The sequence below is a fragment of the Bufo bufo genome, chromosome 4 (assembly GCF_905171765.1).
Source record: "Bufo bufo chromosome 4, aBufBuf1.1, whole genome shotgun sequence".
NCBI classification, from domain to species: domain Eukaryota; kingdom Metazoa; phylum Chordata; class Amphibia; order Anura; family Bufonidae; genus Bufo; species Bufo bufo.
Genome location: NC_053392.1, coordinates 119,436,843 through 119,450,530, shown reverse-complemented (window position 1 = coordinate 119,450,530; position 13,688 = coordinate 119,436,843). Strand labels below are relative to the sequence as shown.

The window sequence follows — 13,688 nt, the reverse complement described above, 5'->3', positions numbered from 1 at the left end:
AACATGGTTATAAAGGGAAAATAATAGCATTCTGAATACAGAATGCAAAGTAAAACAGCACTGGAGGGGTTAAAAAAAAAATAATAATAATAATTTAACTCACCTTAGTCCACTTGATCGCGGTCCGGCATCTCCTTCTGTCTCATTTGTTGAATAGGACCTGTGGTGAGCATTAATTACAGGAACAGGACCTTTGATGACGTCACTCCGGTCATCACATGGTAGGTCACATGATCTTTTACCATGGTGATTCACCATGGTAAAAGATCATGTGACGTACCACGTGATGACCGGAGTGACGTCATCAAAGGTCCTGAAGAAAGGAGACAGAAGGAGATGCCGGCAGCGCGAACAAGTGGACTAAGGTGAGTTTAAAAAAAAATTTAACGCAGAATATAGAGCAGAATATAGAGCATGCTGCGATTTTCACGCAACGCACAAGTGATGCGTGAAAATCAGCGCTCATGTGAACAGCCCCATAGGAATGAATGGGTCGGTATTCAGTGCGGGTGCAACGCGTTCACCTCACGCATCGCATCCGCGCGGAATACTCGCCCGTGTGAAAGGGGCCTTACACCAGGTTTCTTCACCGCTATCGGTACCTGTGGATGGCACCGTTACGGGGGAGGGGGGGGGGGGGGGGGCGCGCACCGTGGAGTGCACCGTTACGGGGGGGGGGGGGGGGGGCACACCACCGTTACGGGGGGAGGAGCACCGTGGATGGCACCGTTACGGGAGGCACCGTGGATGACACCGTTACGGGGGAGGGGGGGGGGGCGCGCACCGTGGAGTGCACCGTTACGGGGGGGGGGGGGCACACCACCGTTACGGGGGGAGGAGCACCGTGGATGGCACCGTTACGGGAGGCACCGTGGATGACACCGTTACGGGAGGCACCGTGGATGACACCGTTACGGGAGGCACCGTGGATGACACCGTTACGGGAGGCACCTAATTTATACCGGAGTTGGACACAAATGATGTATGGTCCGGTGCCCATAGCCTGAACCACTGGCCAGACAAATGCTGCATGCTACATTCTGCTCTCTGGTGCTAGGAGCCATGCAGAGTCAAAACTGATGTGCCAGATGCCAGGAACAATGCCATAGAAAAATAAGTCGTGTCAGCAACTTTTGCTTCCCAGTTTCTATACTATAGCGGAGGAAAAATACAACGTACGGCTGGATAGGTAGGAACCCTGCCTAAATAACAAGGACTATCTAAACAAAATCTAGAGGGACTGTCCCCTTACATCCACTTCTAAGTGTCTGATCAGCACTGGTCTGACTAGGGGTGCCCCTGCCACCCACAAGAACAGGGGCCCGCGCTCTTCTGTTTGGATGCACTGCTGCTCCATTCATCTCTGTAGGGCTGCCGGTGACATCTCCTGCAGTCCCACACACATACACACAAGTCTACTGCTTCATTCAAATGTGGGCCCCCGTTCTTTACACTGGCAGGGCCCCTGCACCCCCTCTGATTAGGCACATCCCCTATACTGTGGGCAGGACATAAGTTGTAAAGGGACAACTTTTTTAAAAAAAAAAACGAATTTTCTAGATTATTAAACAGAATTTTCCTTGCGAGTTATGCCCCTGGATTAAATATCGCTGCCAGCTCCCTGGGCACACTGCCCCCTGTAAGTGTAAGGATGTGGGGCAAGGGACTAGAGATGAGCGAATTTCCGCTTATGAAATTAATTCACACTTCGTTTGGTGGTAAAAGGTGAATTGCGTTATGGATTCTGTTACCACGGACCATAACGCAATTCTATTGCCTTTAGAGGCATTTCGTTATTCATGCCGTCATAATAGAAGTCTATGGACTGCAAAACAGAGAGGACTCCAGCATAACGTAAACCGGACGGATCCGTTATGCAGGCCATAGACTTCTATTATGACGGCATGAATAAGGGAATGCCTCTAGAGGCAATAGAATTGCTTTATGGTCCGTGGTAACAGAATCCATAACGCAATTCACCTATTACCACCAAATGAAGTGTGAACAAATTTCAAAATATGAAATTCACTCATCTCTACAAGGGACCTTAGGGTACTTTCACACTAGCATTATACTTTTCCAGCACTGAGTTCCGTCCTAGGGGCTCAATACCGGAAAAGAACTGATCAGTTTTATCCCCATGCATTCTGAATGGAGAGTAATCCGTTCAGGATGCATCAGGGTGTCTTCAGTTCAGTCTTTTTGACTTTTAGGGACGGAGATGATACCACAGCATGCTGCGGTTTTATCTCCGTCCAAAATTCTGTAACACATTTTTTCCCATTGACATGCATCAGTGCCGGATCCGGCATTGCGGTCTGTGCATGCTCAGACCGCCAAAAATGTGAAAAAAAATAAATGCCGGATCCGTTTTTCCTGGATGACACCGGAGAAATGGATCTGGCATTTCAATACATTTGTCAAACGGATCAGGATCCTGATCAGTCTGACAAATGCCAGTTTGCATGCATTTTGACGGATCCGGCCTGCCGGAATCCTCTACTGCAAGTGTGAAAGTACCCTTAAATGTATTACTCTGCTATGTTGTAAATTGTATAATTACTGCAACATCTCACTTTAGTCAGTAGATGGCAGCAAAGGAGATGATAAAAGTCTACATTGGAGCTGCCTATCAGAAGAATACTATTAACCTATTTAGTTTGCAAAGTTGGTAAATAGCTAATTTATGGGCTGTTTTGGACCCTTACAAGTGTGATAGCAAACTGAATATGCAGATTTGACACTGTACTTAGCAAATGACTTCTTGCATCACACTCTCCCTGTGTAAGGGGAGGAGGTGCCTCTAGAAGCAGGAAGTGAGCAGAGGGAGGCTGTGTTTGGTGCTGCTGGAGACCAGAAGAGATCTTCTCTGCATAATCTGGAAGGGAATGGACCGGCTCACGGTGGAGACTGGTGACAGCACGAAGGGGAGGTTTGCAGCGAGGACCCCAGGAGTGTCGTGTCTGTAGGATCCAGTTCTGGAGTGGACCAGGAAATAAGATAAAGTACCAAGAACCTGCTCAAGGAACTGTGGCTCTGCCATGTCAAATTGCACCACACTGTTGAAGTGGCATTTGGACATACAATGCTCCAAGTACAGTTACATTGCGGTGTAAAGGCTGCAAACTAATGCATAGCCCTAAGGGACTCATACACTGGCACCTTCCTATCTCACTGGCTGCTCGTAGGGTGTTATATGCTGGGAGCTGGAGTAAGGATTAAAGTGACAAGAGAAATACATCATTTCTCTGTGGATTACAAATAGTATTGCACAATACTTAGGCCTCTTTCACACGAGCGTAACGGATTAGGTCCGGATGCGTTCAGTGAAACTCGCACCATTTGGCAAGCAAGTTCAGTCAGTTTTGTCTGCGATTGCGTTCAGATGTTTCCGCGCAGGTGCAATGCGTTTTGATGCGTTTTTCACGCGTGTGATAAAAAAAAACCTGAAGGTTTACAAACAACATCTCTTAGCAACCATCAGTGAAAAACACATTGCATCTTCTCTTGCTTCCAGATGCAATGCGTTTTTCACTGAAGCCCCATTCACTTCTATGGGGCCAGGGCTGCGTGAAAAACTCAGAATATAGAACATGCTGCGATTTTCACGCAACGCAGAACTGATGCGTGAAAAAAAGATAGGCTGCTTAATGGACTTTGGGGAAAACATCACAGTTACTGGTTTATTGTTAGACTGCGTTACATTCACTGTTGGTTTAATCTGTTTTATATATTCTCAGCTTCTTGTTCACTACATTGTTCAGTAAACTCAACTGCTGGGATAGAACCGTTGTCTGTGTGGCATCGTGTACCCTCTGTACCCATGTCTGTGTGGCATCGTGTACCCTCTGTACCCGTGAGCCCATGTCTGTGTGGCATCGTGTACCCTCTATACCTGTGAGCCCATGTCTGTGTGGTATGGTGTACCCTCTGTACCCGTGAGCCCATGTCTGTGTGGCATCGTGTACCCTCTGTACCCGTGAGCCCATGTCTGTGTGGCATCACGTACCCTCTGTACCCGTGAGCCCATGTCTGTGTGACATCGTGTACCCTCTGTACCTGTGAGCCCATGTCTGTGTGGTATGGTGTACCCTCTGTACCCGTGAGCCCATGTCTGTGTGACATCGCGAACCCTCTGTACCCGTGAGCCCATGTCTGTGTGGCATCGTGTACCCTCTGTACCCGTGAGCCCATGTCTGTGTGGCATCGTGTACCCTCTGTACCCGTGAGCCCATGTCTGTGTGACATCGTGTACCCTCTGTACCTGTGAGCCCATGTCTGTGTGGCATTGTGTACCCTCTGTACCTGTGAGCCCATGTCTGTGTGGCATTGTGTACCCTCTGTACCCATGGGCCCATATCTGTGTGGCATCGCGTACCCTCTGTACCTGTGAGCCCATGTCTGTGTGGCATCGTGTACCCTCTGTACCCGTGAGCCCATGTCTGTGTGGTATGGTGTACCCTCTGTACCCGTGAGCCCATGTCTGTGTGGTATGGTGTACCCTCTATACCTGTGAGCCCATGTCTGTGTGGTATGGTGTACCCTCTGTACCCGTGAGCCCATGTCTGTGTGGCATCGTGTACCCTCTGTACCCGTGAGCCCATGTCTGTGTGGCATCACGTACCCTCTGTACCCGTGAGCCCATGTCTGTGTGACATCGTGTACCCTCTGTACCTGTGAGCCCATGTCTGTGTGGTATGGTGTACCCTCTGTACCCGTGAGCCCATGTCTGTGTGACATCGCGAACCCTCTGTACCCGTGAGCCCATGTCTGTGTGACATCGCGAACCCTCTGTACCCGTGAGCCCATGTCTGTGTGGCATCGTGTACCCTCTGTACCCGTGAGCCCATGTCTGTGTGACATCGTGTACCCTCTGTACCCGTGAGCCCATGTCTGTGTGGCATTGTGTACCCTCTGTACCCGTGAGCCCATATCTGTGTGGCATCGCGTACCCTCTGTACCCGTGAGCCCATATCTGTGTGGCATCGCGTACCCTCTGTACCCGTGAGCCCATGTCTGTGTGACATCGTGTACCCTCTGTACCCGTGAGCCCATGTCTGTGTGACATCGTGTACCCTCTGTACCCGTGAGCCCATGTCTGTGTGACATCGTGTACCCTCTGTACCTGTGAGCCCATGTCTGTGTGACATCGTGTACCCTCTGTACCTGTGAGCCCATGTCTGTGTGACATCGTGTACCCTCTGTACCCGTGAGCCCATGTCTGTGTGACATCGTGTACCCTCTGTACCCGTGAGCCCATGTCTGTGTGGCATCGCGTACCCTCTGTACCCGTGAGCCCATGTCTGTGTGACATCGTGTACCCTCTGTACCTGTGAGCCCATGTCTGTGTGGCATCGTGTACCCTCTGTACCTGTGAGCCCATGTCTGTGGCATCGCGAACCCTCTGTACCTGTGAGCCCATGTCTGTGTGGCATCGTGTACCCTCTGTACCCGTGAGCCCATGTCTGTGTGGTATGGTGTACCCTCTGTACCGGTGAGCCCATGTCTGTGGCATCGCGAACCCTCTGTACCGGTGAGCCCATGTCTGTGTGGTATGGTGTACCCTCTGTACCGGTGAGCCCATGTCTGTGTGGTATGGTGTACCCTCTGTACCGGTGAGCCCATGTCTGTGTGACATCGCGAACCCTCTGTACCGGTGAGCCCATGTCTGTGTGGTATGGTGTACCCTCTGTACCGGTGAGCCCATGTCTGTGTGGTATGGTGTACCCTCTGTACCGGTGAGCCCATGTCTGTGTGGTATGGTGTACCCTCTGTACCTGTGAGCCCATGTCTGTGTGACATCGCGAACCCTCTGTACCGGTGAGCCCATGTCCGTGTGGTATGGTGTACCCTCTGTACCTGTGAGCCCATGTCTGTGGCATCGCGAACCCTCTGTACCGGTGAGCCCAGCCCTCAGTCTTCTTACATTAGCCAACAAGCTGCCATGATAATGTCAATTCTCCATACATTACACTTCACTTACGGGGCACCACAACCACTGCACGTCATCTGTGACAGTAGGGCACTGCCGATCCCCGCTCGGTCATTGCTTCCCCTGCAGGACCCATACCTTGTCCTCCGCGCTCCCACAAGTCTCTGCGGACGCGTTGTACACGTGACAACGTAGAATCGTGCTCCCGACGTCCACGGCCAGCACCAGCCGCTCCCGGTATCCGTTCCTAACAGACCCCATGCTCAGGCGAACCGCCGCTCATTCAGCGGAGGCTACAGAAATCTCCTGGGCGGAGCGGCCATAGGCGTTACCATGTTTACAGTGGGCGGGGCTTGTTGACACAAGAAGGAAGGCTGTGATTGCTGGAGACGTCGGCCATTTTTACTACTGGCAGGTACGGGAGGCTTCACTAATAAGTATATTATATGACAGGGCGTGCATGTCATAAAGAATTAATAGACGATATTATACGTAGCGATAATGCTGAATACATTCCCTATTCTGGCCAATAAGGTTACGGATGGAAAATAAAAACCTTTCCTCAGCAATAGGAGACACGCTCGTGTCCCTGTCTGTGTTAGCTTCAAGCCAAGAATTCATGTTTAAGTCACGTGGGGTAAGGGAATCTGACGAGGTAAGGTTTTCTGACAGAACACCCGGCCTCTGGACTTACTGTATTGTCGAGTACTTTCCATGGTCTACGGGAAAATGGCGCCTTGGTCTGCAGTTTGCCCTCTAGCGGAAGCATTACCTGTCGTGGATTTGGCGGGTGTGTGGTGAGGAGATTTGGCTGGTGGTTTGTTTGGCGCCAGATGGATGATCGTGATTCGTGAGGCGGCTGTACTGGGCGCCCCCAGCGGGTGTCAGCTGACGGTCAGTATAGCCGAGGACATCAGGGGGTGCACCGGGCATGTACAGACACGTCTCCATCCTGACAGTATACTGCCATGTATGGATCAGTCACCTCAGTATATGTGAGGATGTGGCCTCAGTGTGTGAGCCTATATTCCTGACCCAGTATCATACTGGAGATGTTACACTGTGCCATTCACTGGAACACGGTGGTCAGGGGGCATTTACTTACAGCGTTGCGCCAAAAACGTAAAAAAAAGTTGCAAGACCCTGTTTTGTCTCACGGCTGTTTTTGTACCGTAGTCGCCCCTTAGGAGTGACTGGGATGGGACACTGGGCGCGACTTACTGTAAACCGACTGACAGCGGAGCGAAGACCACGCCAGTCAGGGCTGCAGTCGTTTTTCCTCGAGGGGCACAGACTGCTGGTGGTACACCTAATTTATGACATGGCCTGAGCCTCATCGTAAGGATACTTTCACATCGGCGTTATTGCTGACAACAGCAAAACGTATACAACCGGCTGCATCCGATCAGAACGGATCCGGTTGTATTATATCGAAAATGAACATGCCGGACACTTTTACATAATTGTTTGTTTTGTTTCCCAAGACGGACACAAAAACGCTGCTTGCAGCACTTTTGTGTCCAGCATGAGAACATAACAAACCGGAACAGAACGCATTCTGGTAACTCCTTTCCGGTTTGTTCCGTTTTGTCCCCATTGAGAATGAATGGGGACAAAACTGAAGCGTTTTCCTCCCGTTTTGAGATCCTCTTCCAGATCTCAATACCGGAAAGGAAACGCAGATGTGTGAAAGTGGCCTAAATACTGTGCCTTATCCTCCAGCACGGGGGAGGGAAACAAAGATCGGCGTAAAACGCCAGTCTACGTAAATGCTTTTCACCACAAAATATACCGTCCAGGTTGAGGCTAAAAACACACACTGGTATTTTGTGGTGTTTGTTTTATTTTTTACACTTTTAAGGGTACTTTCACACTAGCGGTTTTGTTTTCCGGCATAGAGTTCCGTCCTAGGGGCTCAATACCGGAAAAAAACTGATCAGTTTTATCCTAATGCATTCTGAATGGAGAGCAATCCGTTCAGGATGCATCAGTTCAGTCCCTCTTACGTTTTTTTGTACGGAGAAAATACTGCAGCATGCTGCAGTTTTCTCTCCGGCCAAAAATCCTGAACACTTGCCGGAATGTAGGATCCGGCATTAATTTCCATTGAAATGTATTAGTGCCGGATCCGGCATTAAGTGTTCCGGCAAAACGGATCCGCACGCGCAGACCTTTAAAGATGCAAAAAAATAAAATAAATACCAGATCCGTTTTTCCGGATGACACCGGAGAGAGACTGATCCGGTATTTTTAATGCATTTGTCAGACGGATACGTCTGACAAATGCCATCCGTTTGCGTCCAGATTGCCACCTCCGGCGGGCCTTTCCGGTGACGCAAGTGTGAGAGTACCCTAACGCTGAGCAGCAAGAATTGAAATGTTTTAGTGCCGGATCCGGCATTACGTGTTCTGGCAAAACAGATCCGGCTTTCCAGTCTGTGCATGCGCAGACCTTTAAAAATGCAAAAAAAAATTAATACCGGATCCGATTTTCCATTTGACACCAGAGAGACGGATCCGGTATTTTATTGCATTTTTCAGATGAATCGGCATCCGGATCCGTCTCGTTTTGCAGCCCATAGACTTCTATTATGACAGAATGAATAACGGAATGCCTCTAAAGGCATTCCGTCATAGAATTGCGTTATGGTCCGTGGTAACGGAATCCATAACGTCATTCTGCTTTTACCACCAAACGAAGTGTGAACGAATTTCAAAATATGAAAGTCGCTCATCTCTACTTATGACTGTTTTATCTCCTACTTTATAGGGAAAAAAGCCACCCGATCAAAAAACTCCATCCACACATTTGTTTTACGCCACTTAAACTCCATACAGTATGAAAAAAAGCAAGTGTTTTTTAGTGGCAAAAAAAATTCATAGCAAATTCCTGTGTTGGGACCTCGGGTGAAAAGGAAGATGTGGTTGTGGTGGTGCGGCTTCACACGTGACGTTCTATTAGGGCTCATTCACACGTGCAGATTTTGATCAGGTCTTTTGCCGATGTTGGTCATAAAAGGAGAGTAATTAAGACATATAAAGATTACTTCACCACTTCCCCTCCCCTTTGAAGCCACTCCTGAATTTGGTTTCAAAAATTGCTTAAAAAAACTTGAATGTGATTGTGTGTGCATATACCCATAAAGAGCGGCCGCAACATAGCGCTGTGTACGGTAGGTGCAAAGTGAATGTGACTTACACAAATACTGTCCATGCGCTGCGGATGTGTTCTGCAAGAAAATCCACACATAACAACGTACAAATTCTAAATCTGCAGCAGATCCATAAGGACTGTTTTACACGAGCGTGTGCAGTGCGGTAATCGCGCTCTGTGCGTGAACCCCCATTCTGGACTTGCGGGAGCGCACGGCATTATACTGATTTCTAATGCTATGTGTCTCTGCTTGACCTTCTGCAGGATCATACTGACATAAAGCTGTACAGTCGTGGCCAAAAGTTTTGAGAATTACATAAATATTGGAAATTGGAAAAGTTGCTGCTTAAGTTTTTATAATAGCATTTTGCATATACTCCAGAATGTTATGAAGAGTGATCAGATGAATTGCATAGTCCTTCTTTGCCATGAAAATTAACTTAATCCCAAAAAAACTTTCCACTGCATTTCATTGCTGTCATTAAAGGACCTGCTGAGATCATTTCAGTAATCGTCTTGTTAACTCAGGTGAGAATGTTGACGAGCACAAGGCTGGAGATCACTGTCAGGCTAATTGGGTTAAAATGGCAGACTTGACATGTTAAAAGGAGGGTGATGCTTGAAATCATTGTTCTTCCATTGTTAACCATGGTGACCTGCAAAGAAACGCGTACAGCCATCATTGCGTTGCTTAAAAATGGCTTCACAGGCAAGGATATTGTGGCTACTAAGATTGCACCTCAATCAACAATTTATAGGATCATCAAGAACTTCAAGGAAAGAGGTTCAATTCTTGTTAAGAAGGCTTCAGGGCGTCCAAGAAAGTCCAGCAAGTGCCAGGATCGTCTCCTAAAGAGGATTCAGCTGCGGGATCGGAGTGCCACCAGTGCAGAGCTTGCTCAGGAATGGCAGCAGGCAGGTGTGAGCGCATCTGCACGCACAGTGAGGCGAAGACTTTTGGAAGATGGCCTGGTGTCAAGAAGGGCAGCAAAGAAGCCACTTCTCTCCAAAAAAAACATCAGGGACAGATTGATCTTCTGCAGAAAGTATGGTGAATGGACTGCTGAGGACTGGGGCAAAGTCATATTCTCCGATGAAGCCTCTTTCCGATTGTTTGGGGCATCTGGAAAAAGGCTTGTCCGGAGAAGAAAAGGTGAGCGCTACCATCAGTCCTGTGTCATGCCAACAGTAAAGCATCCTGAGACCATTCATGTGTGGGGTTGCTTCTCATCCAAGGGAGTGGGCTCGCTCACAATTTTGCCCAAAAACACAGCCATGAATAAAGAATGGTACCAAAACACCCTCCAACCGCAACTTCTTCCAACAATCCAACAACAGTTTGGTGAAGAACAATGCATTTTCCAGCACGATGGAGCACCGTGCCATAAGGCAAAAGTGATAACCAAGTGGCTCGGGGACCAAAACGTTGACATTTTGGGTCCATGGCCTGGAAACTCCCCAGATCTTAATCCCATTGAGAACTTGTGGTCAATCCTGAAGAGGTGGGTGGACAAACAAAAACCCACTAATTCTGACAAACTCCAAGAAGTGATTATGAAAGAATGGGTTGCTATCAGTCAGGAATTGGCCCAGAAGTTGATTGAGAGCATGCCCAGTCGAATTGCAGAGGTCCTGAAAAATAAGGGCCAACACTGAAATACTGACTCTTTGCATAAATGTCATGTAATTGTCGATAAAAGCCTTTGAAACGTATGAAGTGCGTGTAATTATATTTCACTACATCACAGAAACAACTGAAACAAAGATCTATAAGCAGTTTAGCAGCAAACTTTGTGAAAACTAATATTTGTGTCATTGTCAAAACTTTTGGCCACGACTGTATAATGTAAGGTCATGCAGAGAGACACAGCATTATAATGCCGTGGGCAGTGTCCAGAATGGAGGATCACGCTCACACACGGACTGCACACGTTCATGGGAAACGGCCCCTATGGATATTACTCCTTGCAGTGCAAAGGGTAACATCTGTGACCGGTCCACAGTCCCCACCATTTGGTGCGCATTTTGGCACTACAAATTAGACGGCCATCCTTCTTCACTGCGGAAAATCCACAGCTGCCACGCCACATGGCTGTACCCTAAGGCGCTGCTCACATGGCGGCTTTTGACTTGGGAATTGTGGCGCAGGTTCCACAACAAAAAGTTCTCAATGGGAGGCCGTTAGGCTAGGTCTACACAACGACATGTGTCGCGTGACAGGGCACAACTACACTGCAACATTTGTCGCGCGACAATTTTTATAATGATAGGCTATGATGTCGCACTCGAATGGCCACAACCACGCCAAGAAAGGACATGCCACAATGCAGCAAGCGTTTATCCATTGACTTCTCTATAGAAAAGAAAGAGGAAAAAAAAAAAACGGAAAAGGCTTGTCAAAAACGTGTGACTAAAAAAGCTCAAAGAAGACCCAAAATAAAGCGAGCGGCAGGAGATCTGCGCTCTAATTTATGCCGGTTACTGTCCGTGTTGAGCAGTAGGGAAAGTGGCAAATTATACTACAAATGTTTGCTGCTTTTTAACGTCATAAAAGTGGTGCAAATCTATTGATAAATCTGCCCCTATATGTGACAGAAGCTTTAAGGCCACCTGCACACGCTGCTGAACACGTGCATTTTTTCCGTGCCGATTCCTGTGCAGAAAAAACGCTGCGTATTACGGTACTGGCAAAGTGTACACTTTGCAGATTTTTTTTTTTTCTGTGCCGAAATTGACCTGCATTTGCGGATTCTCAAATCTGCAGCATGTCCGTTATGTTTGCGGTTTTAACAGCAGATTTCGCCCTTTTCATTGGAAGGGTGAGATCCGCAGCAAAACCGTATGTAATCCGCACCAAAAACCTTTAAATAGAAATTGCAGCATTTGGTGCGAATACGCTGCAGAAATGCACATAAATCCACATGGAAATTTTTGCGGATCTTATGTGCATTAGGGCTCATGCACCCGACCATGTGTATTTTGCAGTCCTCAAAAAACAGATCTGCAAAAAATACGTATGATATTTGTGTGCATTCTGTATTTTGCGGAACAGAACAGCTGGCCCTTTATAGAACAGTCCTATTTTTGTCCGTAATGTGGACAATAATAGGACATTCTATTTTCCGTTTTCTTTTTGCGGAGCCATTGAAATGAATGGTTCTGCATACGGTCCACAAATAAAGGAACGGACACGGAAAGAAAATACGTTCGTGTGCATGAGCCCTTTAGGCTACTTTCACACCAGCATTTTCAATTCCGCTATTGAGATTTGTCATAGGGTCTCAATAGTGGAGGAAGACTCTTCCGTTTTGTCCCCATTCATTGTCGATGGGGACTGAACTGAATGGAACTGAGTACGCCAGAATGTGTTCTATTTGGTTGCGCTCCCATCCCGGACAGAATAACGCTGGAAGCATTTTCTCTGATACAATAGAAACGGATCCGTCCCCCATTGACTTTAAGTGGTGTTCATGACGGATCCGTCATGGCTATAGAATACAACCAGATCAGTTCATGATGGATGCAGACGGTTGTATTATTGTAACGGAAGCGTTTTTGCAGATCCGCAAAAAACTCAAGTGCGAAAGTAGCCTAACCTGCACTCATGTGCAGGTGGCCTAAGGGCTCATGCACACGGCCATAGTTGTCTTTTGCAGTCCGCATTTTGCGAAACCTCCTGCCCTCTGTAGAACTGTCCTATACTTGTCCGTAAAACGGACAAGAATAGGACATGTTCTATAATTTGCAGAATAGCCAAAAGGATGACATCCGTGTGCTGTCTGCATTTTTTTTTAGATCCCATAGAAATGAATGGGTCCACGTGCGATCTGCAAATAATGTGGATCAGACGCTCACTCACACAACAGTATGAATGGGACCGCATCAGTTCTGCAATTTTGCTGAACGGCTGCGGGCCGATTCACTTCAATGGGGCCGCAAAGAGTTCACTGTGTCCTGTCCACATCCTGGTTCCGTTCCACGGCCCCACAAAAATAGAGCGTGTCCTATTCTTGTCTGCAATCAGAGAAGAATAGGCCCTTTTGTGAGGGATGAGACGCCATCTTTGTGTCTACAGCGGCCATTTTACATTGTATGACCTTTTCTGAAGTTGATCTAAGTATGTCAGTATCTGCAGGTAAGGGGAGAGACCCTGACACTTTCTATTATAGTTGCAGCCATGTGCAGTCCACAAATTGCTGGACGCACACATGCCGGTATCCATGTTCTGCGCATCTGCAGTGGTGTGAATGTGGCCTTAGTGGAACCTAAACAGAGATCAGATGTGCTGGAGAGATCTGCGCCTGTCCTGGGTTTTTGGCCGACAGTCACTGACGGAAATCACTGAGCAAACACCGTGTGATTATGGCCTAAAAAGATCTCGTAAAGGCTGTGTGCGGATGTGTAGTGGCCTGGAGAACCTACGGGGGGCATATTAACAGAGCACCGTCATCAAGGTGGTGGTGCTGCCTTATCTGCGCCTGCGCAGTAGGGGCACAACTGGGAAGGCGATGACGTGGGTACATCATGTGAGCACTGCCATCTTGGACCTGTTGATCTGTTTACATCCTGCACACTGGGGGGCTTCTACAGACATGCTGGGGT

At 48.0% G+C, this 13,688-nt stretch overlaps 2 protein-coding genes across 3 annotated transcripts in view; one reads left to right on the top strand and one right to left on the bottom strand.

The window, feature by feature from the left end:
• GK5 (glycerol kinase 5) overlaps positions 1-6,296 on the bottom strand; it is a 57,156-nt gene extending 50,860 nt beyond the window's left edge. Inside the window, exon 1 of the mRNA XM_040427771.1 lies at positions 6,071-6,296. Coding sequence (XP_040283705.1) covers positions 6,071-6,193 — 123 coding nt within the window. The 5' untranslated portion in view covers positions 6,194-6,296. The remainder of the gene's footprint in view (positions 1-6,070) is intronic.
• Positions 6,284-13,688, top strand: part of RNF168 (ring finger protein 168) — a 28,400-nt gene continuing 20,995 nt past the window's right edge. Inside the window, exon 1 of one of the 2 annotated variants that reach the window (XM_040427769.1) lies at positions 6,284-6,347. The gene's annotated coding sequence lies outside the window, so the exon portion shown is untranslated. Of the gene's footprint in view, positions 6,348-6,669; positions 6,827-13,688 lie in introns of those variants that run through there. The other variant, XM_040427770.1, reaches the window with a different exon arrangement.